We start from the raw sequence: 21291 nt of genomic DNA, 5'->3' as shown, positions 1-21291 counted from the left end.
TTGTTTCCTGTGAAAGTCTGAGAATCATGCCCCAGATCCTGCTATTTAGCCTCAGGTCATGTAAACACACCAGCATGAAACAACGAGCAATAGAATAAAACATTTTGGAATTGAACTGACTCAAAACCTAGTTAAATGGTCTGAAAGGTAAGTCCATTCAAGGATGAGGTAACGTCAGAATGCCGAATTTACTGTTCATCTATCGTAGGAGCACTCGGTGAGCAAAAACATTGACTAGATTTTTAGAAGTGCAATAATTTTATTTAAAATATATCCCCTAATGCTTTACAAAAGGCGCCCAACAAAGCATAATTACTTGTGTATAGCTCAATCCGTTTCCTATCCACAGAAATAAACATAATAGTTTTAAGTAGGAGAAAGGGAAGCACATCTCACTAATTAATATCTTGAATGTTATGAAATCATTCAGCAGCAGATAATCAGGACTGTAGAAAATAATGAAATGTGACCATGATAGATAAAGACTTGCATGATTCTAGAAAGAAATTCATTAAATGAGTCAGCTGGCAAATCATTGTCTATTTTCTTCCACAGGCTCCAGTTTGTGCTCAACCTGCAAAAGTAAAAAAAAAAAACCTGATGTGGAAATGTATGTAGCAAATTCTCAAACACTTCTTCAAAACACAGTGGCATTACGAGTTTTTGTTCATAATTAAAAACCTGTCTTCTTTGAATGCATGACATGAAGAAAATAACTAAACCATTTGTAATCAAGGATTAATGAAAATAGATTTGAATGCTCATAAAATATTTTTTGCAAAACAAATACGCCTATATCATACGGAAAGTTGCGGAAAGATCAATGCAAGCAAATTCTTATTGAGGTAAAAGGGCCAGTTCTCAAACAAGCACTAGCAAAGCCAATCAGTCTGGCCTTCCACATAGCTACAGTATCTCAAGTAACTACTAGATGTACTTCTCGAATCAGAAAAATCAGTGTGAAGTCTTTAACAAGACTGCAGACTTTGAAAACTTTACCAGATGTCTCTATCAGGTCAGAAGCAATTGTTTAACAAATCTGTCACAAAGTTGCAATAACTCACGTTGTTACTAAATGTCCCTGTTGAATAAGATGCAACTGCTTCAAATGTCCTTCACAAAGTTGAGGGAGTCTGGTTCAACTTAAAAATGTAGAATCTTTTAAGCACTGACTTTGCCGCAAGGACGCTTGTGAATCACTTTCCAGGATCTACGCTAATGCTTGCCGGACCTGCTGCGCGGGTCCCGCTTCGCCAGGGAGGACCTTTGAATCCACGAACTTGCTCCCTTCATCGAGGTCTGCTGGGGTGTGTGTAAGCTAAAGGCAGGGCTGCGAGTGGCGCTACAGGGACTCCAATACCCAGGAGTCCCTGCTCAGCAGACCGTCACCACCTGGACTGCTCTCCCTGCTTGCCCCGCCCCAGCGCACCTGAAGCATTTAAACCCCATCCTGCTCCAGTCTCTAGTGGGAATCTTTTGAGCACAGACTTTGCCGCCAGGACACTTGTGAATCACTTTCCAGGATCTACGCTACTGCTTGCCGGACCTGCTGCGCGAGTCCCGCTTTGCCGGGGAGGACCTTTAAATCCACAAACTTGCTCCCTTCATCGAGGTCTGCTGGGGTGTGTGTGGGCTAAAGGCAGGGCTGCGAGTGGCGTTACAGGGACTCCAATTCCCAGGAGTCCCTGCTCAGCTGACCGGCACCACCTGGACCGCTCTCCCTGCTTGCCCCGCCCCCAGCGCATACTTATTAGTCCCAGTTGGCCGCTGCGCGGGAGCGACCGGGCGAAGACCGGGCCAAGAGCGGGCCCGTTGTAGCCCGTTAGAGCCTGTGTCAGACCAGACCGGGCCAATTCTCTTGGTTTTCAGTATTGTATCATTTTCATTGTTTGTGCCTATAAGTCTTTTGAGGGAACTTAGGAATAATGTCCATGCGAGAAAGTAGAAGCAGGGCTGCCAAAGGGGGGAAACAGTTAACCGGGACCCTTGACGACTTTATAACCAGGACCAACATTGCCCTAGACGTAGAGATCAACAAAATGCAACAGAGAGTATCTATGGACTTAGAAGCTGCTAGAAGATTGTCCCAGGATCCTGCAATGGCCAAGAAATCATCTTTAGGTGGTATAGCATCTGCAAAAACTCCTGAGCGCTTGACTGGTCCAGTACCAATTATAACATTGGCGGATGTGCATCACACGTCCGAAATAACCCCCCTCGTGTCAGCCCCAAATCTAGGGTTACTCCATCCACCCACCAACCAGACTTTACCTTTGGATGTGGTGGATTCAGTACCAGGGGTACCCACAGAGATTATTCCCAAGGGAAATGGGGCGTGTGTGAGTAATTTGTGTGAAAGTAAAGAGGGTGCAAACCAAAAAAGGAAACGTAATGTTACATCTGCCTATACTAGGAAAAAGGCTAAAGTAGCAAAGGCCCTGTATTTTAATGGTGGGAAGTCTATTGCAGGGGGTGGGAGTGGTATATTCCATCAGACGTCCCCAAATGTCGAGAAAAATCGTTTGAATGTTGATGGGGTTAATCTGGATGTAGTAGATGGGGAGCAAGATTCCCTAATAGAAGTCGAGAATGGTGGGGCGATCGTCTGTGAGGCAGAGGGAAGAAATTAGGAATTTCTGAAAATTGTATGGGAAACGTTAAAAAAACTCCTAATCCCTCTGAAGTTAGACTATCACGTATAGAAAACCAGTTGATTGAGGTGGAAAAGAGGATTATAACCTTAGCAAGCCTTAGCATAGTAGGAAATAGATCAAATAGTGCAACTGATGCTGTTAAAACTACACCAGCACCTACTGTTATTCCTCCAGCACTACCGCTAGCAACACACACAACCAAGCCCCGATCCGAGGTTCATGTAACCAATGTTAGCAACCCAAAAGTGAATGTATCTAAGCAATTGCCCGCACAACCTGTACCAGCTCACAAAGATACTACTGTCCCGAGGGTCAGAGAAACTAAGGCTCATCAATTTAATCAACAACGGAACCAAACAACAGTGAAATATCGGGGGGTTTTATAGATCTTCCACCAGATGCCAGGCCGTATGTAGTAGTGTTAACAGGGGTACCGGAAACAGGCAATCACTACCAGGAAACCTTTTTCTCACTGAAGAATAAAGTAACTTATTGGCTGAATGAAAACAGGCCGTTACCTAACCATATAAGAAGTAAAATCCTAATGGCGCGAAGGGTGCCATGGATAGGCCCCTCATATAAATCCATCCCAGGTGATTGCATTGTTGTTTCTTTTGAAGAGCCAAACACGGTACACCACATATGCTCATGGAATACCTATGGTGGAAATTCATCTATTGAAGCTAGACCACTGACTTTTTTCTATCCCCCGCAGACGTGTTCTAATTATGAAGGGAACTGGTCAATGGCTAGACACTACGTTCGGGGAGGGCCAGGAGATGGCAGGCAGGGCAACCACAGTTGGTGGAATAGGGCTCCAACTTACAACAGGTTTAGTTGTCTAGAAGAAGTAGACTGACTCACCCCAAAGATATGCTGCACAACTAGCTTCAATGATTTATCCTCTACACCTTGCACACTGCCTACGATGATTACATGTAACCCAGAAGGAAGTAACCTAGAAGAAAGTATAGAAATGACTAAGGGGGGGGGGGGCTGCCAACTGTTTAGGTATTGATGCTGTCCCTAAGTTCCCACAAGATGAGACGCCTGGTAGCACCAGCTGAACAGGGAGTGAGGGGACATGTCTTAGAAAGGGAGGTGTATGAAGCATGTAGATTGTCCCAAGACGTGTTGACTCTTCCGGTGCCACCACTACCGGATGTAGTTATTTCAAATGTAGGACTTTCGAGTAGCAGTAACAACTCGCCATTGACGTTAATCTCGTGGAACATAGCGGGAGTAACTAAGAATCTAAGGGATCCCGAGTGGGCGGAGTATATTGATTCCAGCGACCTCTGCCTACTGCAGGAATCATGGGCAATTGGTACACTACATAGGGTTGGTTATAAATCATATGGCATTGGAGCAGTTCCTTCAGCTAGGGGTAGGCCCTCTGGGGGCCTAATTATCTGGGTTAAGGTAACCCTGAAGATTAGGATAGAAGTCATGGATACTAGCTCGCTAGACATCTTGGCCCTTAAAATTGAAACTGTAGATGGGAGAGTGTGTTATTTAATTAATGTCTATAACAGGCCATTACCCCATACCAAGGAATCGGTTATTCTAGCTAAACTAGACTCATTCATGGGGAGGGTGGTTGGCAAAGAGGCAGTTATAATAGGTGGTGATTTAAATTGCAATTTTGAACCTGTCCCAGGACTTATTGATGTCTTTGAGGATGAAGATCTTGTAAATAACATCGCCCGGCTGGATAACACTAAGTTTGTGAAATGTTCTACCTTGGCAGTACAAATAGTGAAGTTGACGGCTGACCACGGCCTTAGGGCATGCAATGGCCGCCTTCCCTCAGATGTTGTAAAAAAGCCTACCTTTTCAAGATCTGCCATTAAAAGCAACCTAGACTTTGTAGTTGTCTCATTATCCATCTGGCAGTATATGGTTGACTTTGAGGTGAAGGATAGATCTGAGAGTGAACACTACCCTATGGAATTAACTATAGACGCACTTCTGCTCAAGAAGTCTAGTAATGCATTGTCTTTAGAGGCACATAATACTGTCCCATGCGATGAAACATTGGTCAGCAACAATAGGCGAGCCTTAAAGTGACCTTATGTGCTAGAACATGGCGATACTCTCTCGGCAATATACTCATTGTTTGAGTTGACCTGTGCACCCCTGTTAGGGCAAGATACCACCACAGAACAATTTTTGGTATTGCAAAAGGACTTTTTTATGACATTGAAAACCTTATTAACAAAAATTCCAAAGAAGAGGCAGCAAAACGCAAGGAACTTGTCTCATAGCAAAGCATAGTACGACAAGTTCTGTAGGCTAGCCAAGAGGGAGTTAATGATTGCCATAAAAAACAAAAGTCAAAATGATGTTAAACTTGCAAGGGAGGCATATAAGCGCATTCAGAAGACCTCAAAGAAGGCATGGGAGGAGGCGAGCTGGGCAGAAATGTTGATAGCCGCCAAAGCGAAGGACACCGTAGGGTTTTGGAAGCTAGTCGCCAACGGGAGCCATGTAGGGAGAATAGTGAAAGATGTATATCTCGATGAATCCACATGGGGAAATCACTTCACAACTCTATATCAAAAATTTGATAGTGGTATAGATAAGTGTAGCAAGATAGCATCATGGGCACCTCCCCAGATTGAGCGCCTAGATTTTTCTATTGACGAAACAGAAATAGCAATCAGTGCATTGAAAAATGGTAAAGCCCCGGGTCTTGACAGAATACCTGGAGACTTGTATAAGCACGATATAAAGGTCTGGGCACCCTATGTTAACCACTTATTTAATGTGTTATCTAGTGATTGTAACTTCCCTGACAGCTGGCGGGGTGCCGAGATTGTTTTAATTTTCAAAAAGGGCAATCAGTCTGAACCTTCTAAATTTAGACCGATTAGCTTAATGGACATCCTGCAGAAATTATATTCAAGGCACATTCTAACCCGTATAAATTATTGGCTAGAGGAGAAAAGGGTACTTACAAAACTGCAAGCTGGGTTCAGGAGTAAGGTCAGTACCATCGACCAGGTTTTTAGGTTTTGCTGCCTTTATTGGAAATACGTTTTAATCAGGAAAGGGCATTTATATGTCGCTTTTGTTGATTTGAGAGCGGCATTTGATTTAGTGCCACAGGATCTCCTTTGGAGGTCCCTTGATGAGGCTGGGATGCCAGGATGTCTTCTGGCTCAAATAATTGAGCTGCACGCCAGGAATTTCGCTAAAGTGAGATGGGATCCTAATGGTGAACTGACCCAAAATATACCAATAGAGCGTGGCGTTCGTCAAGGATGCGTCTTGGCCCCAACTTTATTTTCACTTTTTGTGAATGATATTCCTGCTCATCTGGAGGGCTGCACGAATGATTCGCCCCAACTTAATGGAGAAAGGGTGCCTGCGTTACTTTTCGCGGATGATACCATCTTGATTTCGCAAACTAAGAAAGGTCTCCAGGCGCTACTTAACTCCTTTAGTGAATACTGTGAAAAGAAAGGGCTTACCTTTAGATGGTCAGGATTTGGAATTAGTTGACCACTTTTCTTATTTGGGGGTTGAGATAGACTCTAAATTTACCTGGAAACCCCAAATTCAGAAAAGTAAAGTGATTTTTGCCCAGAACATTACACCAATCATCAGTAAGTTCAACGCAAGTACAAGTAAGGCCGTGACACCTGTTATGGAACTTTTTAAATTCTAAGTCCAACCTGCAGCTCTCTATGGGGCTGAGATTTGGGGGCCGACGGCGAAGGACATCTTTTCCACCATGGATAATAAATTCATGCATAGTATTGTAAGGGTTCCCACAAGTACTCCTTTAGTGCCTCTTCAATTGGATCTGAACTTTAAGAGGACAGATTATTACGCCACTCTTAGGCCTCTAATGTTCTGGGTAAGATTGTGGCTGACACCAGTATTGGACGATTATAGGAAAGGGTTACAAGAAATAATAGGCTTAGACTCACTGAACTCTATTCTTTGGCTCAAACATATTAAAACATGGTTTTTCATCTTAGGTCTCCCACAGTTATGGGAGCATCCCGAAAGGCTACCACACAACACAAAAATTATGGTGAAAAATGTTTTTTGGTCCTTTATAAATAACCAATTAGTCAATGGGAACAGATGTGGGACTCTAGTGAATAACTTCGTAACTTTTAAGGACGAACCCTTTTTTGAGGTGTTCCTTGATGAAGTTGAGCCCCCCTTGCAAAGACCCTATTTATGAAGTTTAGGTATGGAAACCTTATGACTAACTACATAAAGGAATACTGGTCTAGGAAAAACAAAGACAAAACTTATGTAGCAAGTGGAAATTGCCTAATGTGTGAAGGAAATTACAAGGAGGATGAGGTTCACATATTGTTTTTCTGCCAAGCGTATTCTAAAGCCAGGAAATAATGGATCAAATCTTTGTGTAACATTTTGGGAATTAGGTCATGTAATTTGGCTTAACGAATAAATAAGTCCGATACTTCCCAGATCATTGTTTTCAGTGTTAGCAGATTCCTTCATTCTGTTTATATTGCCAGGAGCAAAATAGGTCTAAAACTGTAACTAAAAATGTATTACCATTTACTTGCATGATCCAACGGTAGCACATCCAACCATGCAGGCATGCGTTGTTATTAATACTACTTATTGTATCAAATTTTAAATGATTGTACATTAGTAAAATTGGCATGTTCTCTTTTTTTTAAGCATTTTTTATGTATGTATTGTGCAATCTTTTATGGCAAATTGCCAAAATAAAGAATTAATTAATGAATGAAAAAAGATATCCACATTTGATATTCTAATAAATTGCGCTTGATGACAATAGGGTGAGTAAAACACCAATGTGTGTGAATCAATATTACAACTTTTAATAAATGTCTTGATTACTATGAAATACTTGCGAGCCAGCCTAGTATATATGGATACTAGCAGTCACAGGTTAGTTCAAGTTCCTACCACTGTATTGTTAGGAAACATTTTTTTTTAGTGACACTGACTTTATCTCCCAGTAAAATGCCCCCACTACCTTATGCTACAGGCTCTCTTAGGAAGAAGCAAAATGCAAGGCAACAGATCTATATATATAAAAACTAGAAAAGGAAGAGGAGAAAATAAAGGCACGAAAAGCATATAAATTCAGGCGAGATAAACAAGACTATGAAAACGGAAAGATTTTTACTTTCGCAAGGAAGTTTGACACAATGTGAAAGGCGGCTGCAAAGAAAAACACACAAGGTACTAACAAACCACCTGTGCCAGCAGAAGACTCTGAGCCAGAGATTTCCTCTATGTCGGAAGGCAGCGGCATAACAGAAAATAGCTCGGACTCTGAGGGCGGTCAAGGTATGGATAATGCAGCCAAACTGACCATGGCCGAGGAACTGGAGTATGTGAGGCAAAGTCGGCGGGAAACTCTTTGTTCAAGCACTGTGCAGTCGGCAAAAAATGGCGCACAAAGAGGAGGAGGGCGAGGAGGACCGCAAACAAACAACGCGACAAAAAGAGGAGGCAGGGGCAGGTGGTCGTGGACAAACAAGAAAACCAAGTAAGCGGAATAACGACCACCCAAAGTAATGCCAACACTATTATAAACCTGGCCAAAATTGATCTAACGGCAGCGGAAACACAACTCCTATCGCTGGGCCTTTCATTTTGTCCGGAATCAAACTTCCACTACACCAAAACCAGGGCTGACGTTTATCAGTACATAAGAAAATTGAAATTGTGCAAATATCACAAACAGGCAAATACCAAGGCTAAATCCAACATATCATCTGCTAATGTAACGGCCATGCCAAATTTATCTACAGGTGATTACGATCTACTAAGGGATGTCCAATCTATTGTCAATGTAACGTCGAGCCCTCATACTACCATCCCTTCTCAAGGAAATCAAGGTAGCCAGCGGGAGTTTCCGTTTCTAAATACCCAAGATATTGACAATATCGGCAATAAAAAACCCGATACTCCATTTAAGAAAAAGTCCAAGTTCGCGCCTATAATGACAAAAGATGCCATCGATGTATTTAATAACATTATAGTTTCACAAATAAAAAAACTAAATATCAAAATAACAAGCTCCAAAAGGAAATTAACTACTCAAGAAAGGAGCTATGGGGCACTAATGGAGAAATTAAAAAAGCAAAACAATATCGTAATAAGAAACTCGGATAAGGTGGGAAACATTGTGCTGTGGCCCCTTAATGACTTTCTAACCGAGGCAGAAAGACAGCAGAACGATATACAGTGCTACCATCACAGTACGCCCCTCAAATACAAACAGATGCAAGATGAACTTTGGAGTAAACTACTAGCCTGGAAGAGCAAAGGACTCCTAAGCTTGGAAGAATTCAAATTTTTGAAAAAAGATTTTCCCAAAACACCTGTAATCTATTTCATACCCAAAATTCACAAGAACAGAGAACAACCACCCGGACGACCAATCATTGCAGCCTGTGATGGGCCTCTTGAAAACATGTCAAGGTACATAGATTTCTTTCTCCAAGAACATGTACAAAGTCTTGAATCATATGTAAAGGATACCGGGGACTTTTTTTGCAAAATTGGTAAAGTGGAATGGCAGGAGGGGTACAAGTTGATTACTCTAGATGTAACGTCTTTATATACATGCATAAGAAACATTGATGGCATCAAAGCAGTAGATTATTTCTTGGCAAGGAGACCTATAGAATACACATCACACAATAAGATGCTTATGGACATGTTGGTCTTCTGTCTCGAACACAATTTCTTCCTTTTCAGAAAACAAATGTTCCGACAAGTACAGGGTGTTGCGATGGGGGCCAGCTTCTCCCCCAGCTACGCCTGCCTTTTTATGGGCTGGTGGGAGGAGCTGGTCCTCCGGAGACAACATGGTGATACATACAAGGACAAGGTTATATCGTGGCTACGGTATATAGACGATCTGATGATTGTATGGAATGGGACTGAGGGCGAAGCGGAGGAGTTTATTGCCAAACTGAATGATAATGACATAAATTTGAATTTCACATCACATATCAGTAGGGAGCAAATCCCTTTCCTAGATGTCCTTATTAGAATGGAGGATCTTAAGATCAGTACCACACTATATAGGAAGGAAACCTCTGGGAACACATTACTGCACGCAACAAGCGCACATCCAGCCCACCTCATACATAGTATCCCCTACGGGGAAATGCTTAGATTGCGCAGAATATGCAGTAGTGAGGCTGAATTGGTCAAAAACCAACAAGAAAGTAAATTGAGATTCATTGAACGAGGTTACAGTGCCAAAACTATCAAAAGCGCAGTTCAAAAATCCAGGGCGAGAGCTAGGGAGGATTTGTTGGTGCAAATCAATACAGTGTCAAAATCCCAAGAAAAGGAAACATCAACAGTAGATGGGAGCCCTAAACTCATATTAACCTATAACCGCCAGCATAAATCACTGCGCCAAATAATTAAAAATAATTGGCACATAATAAAAGATGACCCCGTCATAGGCAATTCACTTCCCGAATATCCGGCCATAACATTTAGAAAGTCAACATCTATGGCAGATATTCTAGTCACTAGCAGTCCAGAATGTAAAAACAATACAGACTGGCTGAGTGCAAGGAAGGGGTTCAACAAATGTATTAGTTGCAAAGCTTGTACATTTGGAACAAATAGAACAACTTACATGACAGCCTTCAGCCCAAAACCTCAAACGATTAAACAACATCTAACATGCAGAAGTGAATATGTAGTATATATCTTAGAGTGCAGCTGCAATCTTAGGTATGTTGGAAGTACAAAGTTGCCCGGGTACCAAAGAATATTACAACATATCAGGGCAATAACTAACAATGACCCTAGCTACCCGGTAGCCCGTCACTTCAAGGAACACCATGGGGGAAAAACCAAAGATCTTAAATACTATTTGATAGATAGTGTCCCCATCCAAAGAAGGGGAGGTGGACAGCAAGAAACCCAATGGGTTAAATATGGGGGAAGATCTGTATACATATCTAGACTAGCGGGTAACATATAATGACATAAATAAATAAACAAACAACTGTTTTTACCAACACACTACATAATCCATGTATTAGTCTGCACAAAAAAACATGTCCACATGTATGAGAAATGAAAGTGAAGTGCACACAATTGACATCTCTGTAAAAGGTATATCTGCAAATTTGACATTTTATGAAATTGCGCAATATTTTGTATTTTAGATGATAGGAATATTAATTGTTGAATTTTAAATAGGATTTCAATTGGTTATTTATATTATCTATTATATATTTTACAGTTTTTAGGTATAATGGACCCGATTTTTTCATAGTTCAGACATGAATTGGTTTTTTTAAACATTTTTAATCAAGGAATGTTTTTTTAACTAATTGTGGGAAGCATGTTTTTGAACTAGAAGAAAGTAAAAACTTCGTCCATTTGACCTGTTTTCCTAGTGCTGTGAAAACCACCGGCATATATTGAAAAGAGAAAAAATATAAGTATACTATTAAACAATACAAACCGCACCATGGTGAAAGAAATATGAGACTTAGCCACACTTGCACTTTATTATTAACGCACTTGTTAGCACTTTAAGTTTAAATACACCAATAGGGTGATTCATGGGTTGTTCCTGGGGAGAAGCACAACACACTAAGGTTTAGAAGAGAATAAAACACATGCATTTGGATAATTGGTTAGCGGTTGTAATTGTGAAGGAAAATGGGGGGAAAGGGGGAGGTGTATATATATATATACAAGTGCATTTAAGCAAAGTATTGCAAAATAAAAAAATTGTATTTTACAGGTATTTTTTAAATAATTTCTAAAATATTATTCTATTCTTAGCCACAAAACGTATTTATTGTATTATACAATTTTCTACATGTCCCCTTAATTTACAAAGATTATTGTCATGTTTATCATTCAAATTGCATAATGTATTTTACGTGTAATTCTCAAAAACAAACACTTGAAGTAATCCAAAGAGAGGAAAAAAACAGACTGCAAAAATATGTGAATATCTCTTCTATGTTTATCAATGCACTTGCACTTTAAAAGGATATGTGCTTCACGACTATGTTGTCATGTGATCAAGGCAGGGATCTGCCGAAACGCGTCGTGAGGGCTGGTGGCGTTTTAACAAGAAAATAAACTAAATTGCACCAAGTTGGGTCTGCCTCGTCTTCCTTACGAACCCGGCTGGAGTTGGTGGCTGGAGCGAGTAATATTGGAAAAATATATATATATATATATATATATATATATATATATATATATATATATCGTCACCATATCAACATCTGTTGAGCCCACCCGTTGGTTTATCAACAAACAATGAGAATGGTGGCCTCAGTATTTTAACCAATCAGGCACTGTTTTATATATATATATATATATATACAGCAGTGGTGGCTCTGAAGATGAGAATAATGACCAGCAAATTGGGGTTAGTAGTTTTACTCCATCTGAGGAATTGGTTTTTATGGTGGAAGATCGGCGAAACACTTTAAGATCGTGAGGGACACAACAAGCGAAAGGAAGAGGAGGCGAAACAAATCCCGCAAAGAGAGGAGGAAACGCCGGCAACTACACGAAGAAGAGAAGAGGAAGGGGGAACGCCCAAGCGAAACAATAATAAAAATTATCAATTCACCCACCGCATTCACCTTGCATGATATGACACCACCAGCTGAGACTGAGGAATGCAATGATAAAACTCAAGAAAATGATAAAAATTAAGAAAAATGTGGAAACTAAAAAAATGAAAAACATGAATTAAAAATTTCAAAAAATAATGATGTTGAAAATACTGTGATTAACTTGACAGAACTGGACTTAAATGCTGCTGAAACCCAGCTTCTTTCTCTGGGACTTTCTTTTAGTCCTAAAAATGGGTTCAAATATGTACAAACGAGAATTGACACTTTTAAATTTATCAGGAAATTGAAACTTCTAAAATTCCACACTATCAACAAAAAGAGCGATCTAGCTACCACTATTTTGAAAGAATCTCAGGTAAGCAAGAATTTCTCTATAGCGGATACTACAGCTTTGAAAATTGCCCACTCGCTTGCCAATGATGGCACAGATTCCATAGCCAATACTCAGGAAGTTTTTAGGTCTATGGGAATCAGCAGTGGCAGCGCTGGCAATAGTCCTTTTGTCCCTGTTATGCCTAGGGATGCCATCGACATTTTTAATGATTGTGTTATTGATGATTTAAAGGAACTAAATCGAACTGTTGCTAAAAAAGACAAATATAGAAGCTATAGAGATAAACAGTACTCTTTGTTGATTCGGAAAATCAATTCCCATGGAAATATTCTTTTTAACAAAGCAGACAAAGGCGGCAACGTCGGCTTGTGGCCACGTGATATGTATGTAAAGGAAGCTGAGAGACAATTAAGTGACCCAGCCTGCTACAGAAAAGCCTCATTCAATGAATTGAATAAAGTGAAGCAATTAGTGCATACGAACTTGGCACAATAGAAAAGGGAAGGTTTGATAAGTAAAAAAGAATTTGAGTTTCTTAAGAAGGATTTTCCTATCACTCCTACATTATACTTATTACCCAAAATCCATAAAGGTACTACACCTATACCTGGGCGTCCTATTATTTCTGCCCAAAATGGACTTTTGGAACCTTTATCCAAATATGTGGATTATTTTCTTCATGATTTTATGGAGGCTCTTCCTACTTACCTGAGAGACACTGGTGATTTCCTTACTAAATTGAGAGACATTGTGTGGAAACCTAATTACATGTTTTTAGTAATGGATATTACTTCTCTTTACACCTCTATAAATCATAGTGATGGTTTAACAGCTATTGAATATTTTCTGTCTGGAAGGGACATTAAGTATTTTGAACACAGCAAAATGCTCATTACTATGATTGATTTGTGTCTCAAGAACAATTTCTTTTTGTTTAACATTGAAGTCTACCAGCAATTGCGGAGTGTTGCTATGGGGGCATGCTTCTCCCCTAGCTACGCGTGTTTACACGTGGGCTGGTGGGAGAGGCATGTTCTTGGTGTGCTCCGTGATTGTTTGGGGGACAGTGAGACTGGCATTGTTAAAATGTGGCGTTTTATTGATGACGTATTTATAATCTGGCAAGGTTGTAAATCTTCTGCTGAGGAATTTGTTAACAACATCAATAGCAATTCTTTGAACCTTGAATTCACAGCTAACATCAACAATGTGAGTGTAGACTTCTTAGATGTAGAAATCTACATTAAGAACAATAATATCATGACTAGGATGCATAGAAAATCCACAGCAGGAAATTCTATCTTACATGCCCACAGTAATCATCCTCGCCATCTTATTAAGAGTATTCCTTATGGGGAATTTTTAAGACTTAAACGCATATGCAATAATGAGATTGATCTTGCAATATGTCTTGATGGTTCTTTTCAGAGATTTTTACGTAGAGGATATGACAAAAACACTCTTACCAGCTCCCTTAAAAAGGTGATGTCAAACCAGACGGGTCTTATTTCTGAACCTGAGGTCACTATAACAGACACTCTTGAGTTGGTGCCCACTAAGACTGATAAACCTACTGTTCGGTTAATCACCACCTTTAACAATCAAGAAAGGAAGATCAGACAAATAATGAAATCTAATTGGCCCATTTTAAAAACAGACATCACATTAGCTCCACTTTTGGAGGACATGCCTAGTATTACTTTCCGTTGAGCACCCTCTATGAGGGATGCTTTGGTAAGAACCAGTCCAGAGGTCAGCACTAAACCTAATTGGCTCTCTAATAGAACTGGGTTTCGGAAATGTAGCTCGCTCTTGCAGGGCTTGTAAATTTGGAGTCAACACTATGGAATATGTTGAGGGGCTGACTGATGCTGTCATCAAGATCAACAGTCTTTACACCTGTAAAACTGACCATGCGGTTTATGTTTTAAAATGTACTTGTGAGCTGCAATATGTTGGCAGCACCAAATTACAAATATATATCCGCATTTTACAGCATCTTCGGGCCATAGTCAATTCTGACCCCAATTACCCTGTGGCACGTCATTTTAAATTGGTCCACAATAACAATCTAAATGATTTACAATATTTTGTTATTGACGCTGTCCCTTTATCTAAAAGAGGAGGAGATAGAGAAAAGAAATTAAGACAGTTGGAAAGCCATTACATAGTTAGGCTTAACAGTAAGATTCCTAATGGCTTAAACATGGGAGAAGATCTTATCAATTTCTTGTAAATATTTCTATTTACTCCATTATTTGCACAGTATTTTAAATGGTTTTTACCTATTTATATGTATTTAGCTATTTTTATATTGTGCTGAGGATGTTCCTGTGTTGAACTTATGCAACTTATGTGGCTTATCTGTGGATTACCCTATGCAATTGTACATGCTTTATGAAATTCTTCTTTATGATGCAGTGTTATCCTTTTCTGATCAAGTTTTTGGACATATTTGTTACATCGTGTTAATCTATTGCCATAGATTGCAGTAATTTTGCACTTTCCCTTGTTTAATTCCCAACTTTTATGTATATATCTGCCGGTGACTTGCACTTTATTGCACTGTTGCACTTTATCACTGTTTGAATAATTTTGTGTTTGTTGCAGATAATTTGCTAGTTTTAGGAATTATCTTGCTCTTGTCCATTTCATGGATTTTAATTTTTGCACTATTTTTGCACTACTTTAGTATGTGGTTTTTAACGTTTTTACTGGCTTTTGTCCGATGGACCTCCTGGGACTAGATATATTACTCAACAATTTTAATGTTACCCTTATTGGCTGACTATGAATTCGGGCACTTGCCCTATACTTGCATTCCATTCATTAATTTTATCGTTGTATAATTGGAAATAATTAAGGAATTACTATGGTTTTAAACCCTGTCCTTTATTATGAAATTTTTCCAATATCGCGATATGATGAACTTAGTTTGATGAAAACGTATGTTTATAAGTGAACTTTGACTAGTTTAAGATTCTTGCCAGCCATTCCAGCTACAAACAGTATTTTTTCTATGTCCTTGATGCTATGGGCGGGGCCATATGTAGTACTACCAGTATTTAACCACATGTATCTCTGGGTTTGTCATGTGATCAAGTCCGGGTTCCCCAGACGAAACGTGTCATGTTGCCGTTCCCATCGATGGAATAAAAGCACTTTATTTCACCAAGAATCCCTCGTTGTGGTCTGTACCTGGTTTGTGTTCGAGCTGTCTTTTGGTTGCTGGCACTACAGGATTGTGGAGATATATATATATATATATATATATATATATATATATTCACTGAAAAAACCATAGGTTATAGACTATATATTGTTAGGGATTAGCATTTACAAAACCTTAATTTACTCGCACAAAACCATAGAAATTCGCATATATAGTTAGTTGCAATAACTATATATCGCGCACCCGCAATCCACTGCTGATCATGTCACATATTACATCATTCATGACATGGTCAGTGACATCACTGATGACATCACTGATGACATCATTCAGTGACTGTCTGTTTCTGTAAAGTTAAAATATGTCTTACATATTGAAGAATGAGTGGATGTATAAGTGTCTGGATGAAGGATTTAGTAGGTGCATGAGTGAGTGAGTGATTAAATGTGTCTCACTGAGTGCATGGGTTAGTGACTAAACTGTCTTAATTTGTGCATCAGTATGTCTGTTGTTCTGTAAACTGCTGCATGTGTTGATCAGTAGCTATATGAGTAACTATATGGGTTATTGATTGATTGTCCAAGTATTTGTATGGGAGACTGAGTGTGTGTGTGGCTGGTTGGGAGATGTGTGACTCTGTGCAGATCAATGTGTTCTTGTATCATTGATTGATGTCATCAGTGATGTCATTTGAGATGTCATCAGTGATGTCACTTACCATGTCATGAATGATGTAATATGTGACATCATCAGCAGTGGATTGCGGGTGCGCGATATATAGTTATTGCAACTAACTATATATGCAAATTTCTATGGTTTTGTGCGAGTAAATTAAGGTTTTGTAAATGCTAATCCCTAACTATATATAGTCTATAACCTATGGTTTTTTCAGTGAATTTCAATGGTTTTTTAATAGCAAATATGAAAAGCTGTAAAATGTCAAGTACGTGGTAGGTAAAAACATTTTCGTATTTATGCACGCTGATATGCTTTGAACGCTGCCCCCCCCCCTCCTCTTTTCTTTTAAAAATTGGAAGAAACAGAAAGTATTCCCTTCCATAAATAACCCAAGACTTTTATTTTGTTATGGCAAGGGAACAAAATAGAGAAAAAACTATAGTTGGTCACCATAGGGTTTAAAGAAGGAATGGTTCTTCACCAGATTAGATATTTTCCCAGACCCTCATTCTCCAATGTGATGAACTAGGCTAAAATTCTTCTGGTGCCTGCACCCTGTCACAGAATATCACCCTAAAACATGGAATCTCCCAAACACCAGATTGAGTTGAACCCCACAGTAAGACTTATTTCTTCAGGGCCTCAGAATTTATTTTGCTGTGCTCATGGAAATTGTGGGATATTGGAGAGATAAAGTGTCACCATTAAGAAAGGGTAGTATTTAAATTTGCATATCAATTATGTTAAACCTTTTAGACATATGATATGCTAGCTTGAACTTAAGCTTTACATTTGAAGCCGAATTCAACAGCTTAAGTAAGTAGGTTTTCGTAGTTGTAACTTTAAAGGGTGATCTAGCAAGTTGTAAAGATTTTCTAAAACAGTGGAGCGTATTTAGTTTTTTAATGTACATGTTTATGAAACGATTACACAAATGAAACATTTGTGAGTTTTAAATTTCCGGAGAAGTATAATTCACCAATAGCTTTCTCTGTAGATGTTTTTCCATTAACAATCCCAGTTCCATCACCCGCCCAGGATATCACTACTGTTAGTTGTCATTGTTGCTTCTGTTTTAATAAAAAATGTTTTAAGGTGTTTACTGTTTTTGTTGCGATGTATATATTTATTAGTTATTAAAGTGTTATAATCCTACTATTTTTTTATCGATTATTGCTCTTTGAGATATTCCCTGTCTACAAACAGAGAAGAATAGGAATATTCTGTCTCCCTTTGCAGTTAGTGAAGGATAGGTAATGCGGACTTTTGTCCCCCGTTGTAATCCGTCATGCCTGTTTTTCTCCCCACTGATTGATTGATTGGCTGGACATTTATTGTTCAAGGAATAGTTCTTTCGAGGTATTCTCTGTTTGCAAATAACGTGGAATAGAAATATTCTGTCTAGTCTTTGCAAGTAGTGAAAGGTGGGTAATGCGGACCTTTGTCCCCCGTTGTAATCTGTCATGCCCATCTACTCCCCACTGATTGATAAACTAGTTCCACCCGGACCATTTATTAGAGGTACATCATCTGGCTCAACCGGAGGGTACCCCTAATAAAGAAGACATATGTAAAATACGAAGTAATCACTGTATCCTGTTAAACAGAAACTTTAGCATGAAACACACTTGAAAAGGAAGGGAAAGAAATCGAACAAAATCAGTAGGCCACTGATGAGTTTTTGACTTCGCTAGAAATAAGAAACATGAAAGTGGTGAGAGAACCCAAGCTTGACGTTACAGCAGCCACGAGGTAGCTAGGCTCCGCCACCCCCCCACTGCTCCAAGCATGTCTGTCCCACCGCCCGCCACGCCCAATAACGGTAACATGAAATAGATACAAATCAGCAGATACCTACCCCCATTCCGGAAACTCCCGAAGTGCAACAGGTTCGCGGCTACGCCCATCCGGAAGATGAGGCCTTCGGCACGTGTAGGGCGAGGAGGTCGTCGCGTAAGGTGGGCCAGGAGAGGAGCCGAGGCCGACGGGATCCCTTGTCCCATCCTCTTCTTTTTTCAATAATGGCTGCGACAACCGGGGGGGGGGGGATGTCTTGCACATGCCCCCGACCCCCCCCTGGGCCAGGAGAGGAGCCGAGGCCGACGGGATCCCTCTTCTTTCTTCCATAATGTCTGCGACTACGGGGGGGGGGGATGTCTTGCACATGCCACCGACCCCCCCCCCCCCCCCCCCTGGGCCAGGAGAGGAGCCGAGGCCAACGGGATCCCTCTTCTTTCTTCAATGTCTGCGACAACGGGGGGGGATGTCTTGCACATGCCACCGACCCCCCCCCCCCTGGGCCAGGAGAGGAGCCGAGGCCGACGGGATCCCTCTTCTTTCTTCAATAATGTCTGCGACAACGGGGGGGGATGTCTTGCACATGCCACCGACCCCCCCCCCCCCCCGGGCCAGGAGAGGAGCCGAGGCCGATGGGATCCCTCTTCTTTCTTCAATAATGGCTGAGACAACGGGGGGGGATGTCTTGCACATGCCACCGACCCCCCCTCTCCCCCTCATATTTCCTGGTCTGGCCCCGGCTTGGTATGAGCTCCCCGTTCGGTCCTGAAGCGGCGCCCTGCAGGCCACGGGGGGGATGTCTTGCCTCTGCCTCCGACCCCCCCCTCTTATCGCCTGGTCCGGACATCACGGATATCAACGACAGGTGTCGGCGTGGGGTGTGCTGGGAGGGAGATGCGGCGCGAATGAGCCTCTCCCACCCCCCTCAGCTGCACCCCTAACGCTCCACTCACCCAACAAAAGGTCTCGTCCACTATTGTGAGGCAATGATGCTCCGCTCACCCAGCGGGGGTCTCGTCCACTGTTGCGGTGCAACGGCGCTTCTGAGTTCAGCTAGAAAATGAGTCCTGCGTCCAGAAACGTTCTCCTCAACTTTGAAGATTCTATAAGAGCCACGGGGGCCCCCGACCCCCGCAGACACCCCCGATGGGGAATGACTGCCATGATCACCCACGGAACGACCACGACGTAGCCGCGGGACGTCGGCGCGCTCATGCCGGCGCCGGCCTCAGTCTTGAAATGACCAAAATCCTGCAAGACTACCAACTTGATCAGTTCCGGTGGGACACCAGTATGACCCGGTAGGAGAGATTGTTGCTTCCCACCCCACTTTGACTGATGGTTCATGTCGCCAGTCCCCTCTGCTACCCTTCAACAAAAACTTTTGGACTGCCGAAAGAGGTCCCGGTCCAACCACGAGTTGGTGGAGACATTTTGACTATACTTGGACCTTCCTGACCTCACCCAAAATGGCGCCGGTACAAATGAAACTCTCAACTCCTTGTTGTGCCCCGATTGCTCAGCCTTGATATCATGATATGTATGCAGTTTTTAGCACATGAATTGATATGGGATAAGACTGATTATATGTTCGGACAATGAATTGATCCGGGATGGGTATTGATTATACGTTCGAACAATGAATTGACATGGAACGGGTACTGATTACACGTTCGGACAATGAATTGATATTAAGTTCTAATGCATCATTGATTACTGTATTTATTGAAGTTTCGAATTGTCGACACTTTTGGTACTTGCTCACAATGAATTATCGATATGATTTTGTTGCACTTGTCACACTTTTTACTATGAAATCAACGACCACTGACTCTTATGTTTTCTACAAATAAATACCCCCCCCCCCCCATTTACAGTTCCAGCCTGCTCCGTGGCCGGCCCACGGGGTTGTAGGCCCGTATTTGTGCACCAACATTTTTATTAAAGGTTTTTGAAAAAGCAAACGTAGTTGTAACGCGTAGGTTTTTTCAGTGAATTTCAATGGTTTTTTATTAGCAAATATGAAAAGCTGTAAAATGTCAAGTACGTGGTAGGTAAAAACATTTTCGTATTTATGCACGCTGATGTGCTTTGAACGCTGCCCCCCACCCTCCTCTTTTCTTTTAGGAGTATTCTCTCTTTGCAGATAGTGAAGGGTAGGTAACGTAAGCCTTTGCCCCCATTGTAACCCGTCGTGCCTGCTTCCCTCTACATTTGATTGATTGTTATCCAAGCATTTACTGTTTTAGAATTGGGTGCTCTCATGCTGACGCCAGCTTCAATCTGAAACATCCAGAAACACTGTAGACTACCAATTCAATCAGTTCCGGTGGAGCCCCAACGTGACCCGGTAAAGAAGAACTTGCCCTCCCCTTTTTGACTGATTGTTCTTGTTGCCTGTCCCTTCTGTTGTCATTTAACAGAACTTTTTGGACTGCTGAAAGGGGTTGTATTCCGACCGCTGGTTGGTGGAGACATTTTGACTATATTCTGGACCTGCGTTGTCGTGTAATGCGTCATATGACGCGCCGCGTTAGCGCACCCGGAAGTGCACCGGTGCGCAAGGCGCAGCTTCCCGGAAACGATCCAGAGCGCGGCGCGCAGCGCGTAACGTAAGCATAACAGGTCATGTGACTTGTTAATAAAACTTTTCATTGGTTCATTTTACTTTTGGTTTCCTAATGATGGAAGTCTTGATCATATGACCTAAAAATAACACTTTTCATTGGATTAAAACATTTTTTTTCCCCAAATGATGAAAGACCCACCTTTTTTTTTCTCACTCGGCAATCAAAAAAGGTTCCGTTAGATGACAACAGAGGGGACAGGCAACAAGAACCATCACTCAAAAAAGGAGAGGGCAAGTTCTTCCCTACCGGGTCACGTTGGGGCTCTACCGGAACTCATCGAATTGATAGTCTACAGTGTTTCTGGAAGTTTCAGACTAAAGCTGGCGTCAGCATGAGAGCACCACCATCTCGTAGCTCCGTCGTGGCCATTCCGCAAGCAATCATGGCAGCCGCTCCCCACCGCAAGCCTGCG

General features: G+C 41.3%; 1 protein-coding gene across 1 annotated transcript in view; it reads right to left on the bottom strand.

The window, feature by feature from the left end:
* Window positions 1–243: 243 nt before the first annotated feature.
* SYCP2L (synaptonemal complex protein 2 like) overlaps window positions 244–21291 on the bottom strand; it is a 1791741-nt gene continuing 1770693 nt past the window's right edge. The window contains exon 39 of the mRNA XM_086966882.1: window positions 244–574. Within this exon, the coding sequence (XP_086823008.1) occupies window positions 533–574 (42 nt within the window). The 3' untranslated portion in view covers window positions 244–532. The remainder of the gene's footprint in view (window positions 575–21291) is intronic.

The sequence above is a fragment of the Lissotriton vulgaris genome, chromosome 4_1 (genome assembly GCF_964263255.1).
Source record: "Lissotriton vulgaris chromosome 4_1, aLisVul1.2, whole genome shotgun sequence".
Classification (NCBI taxonomy): domain Eukaryota; kingdom Metazoa; phylum Chordata; class Amphibia; order Caudata; family Salamandridae; genus Lissotriton; species Lissotriton vulgaris.
The sequence above is the reverse complement of the archived record's forward strand: the minus strand, read 5'-3'. Positions and strand labels throughout refer to the sequence as shown.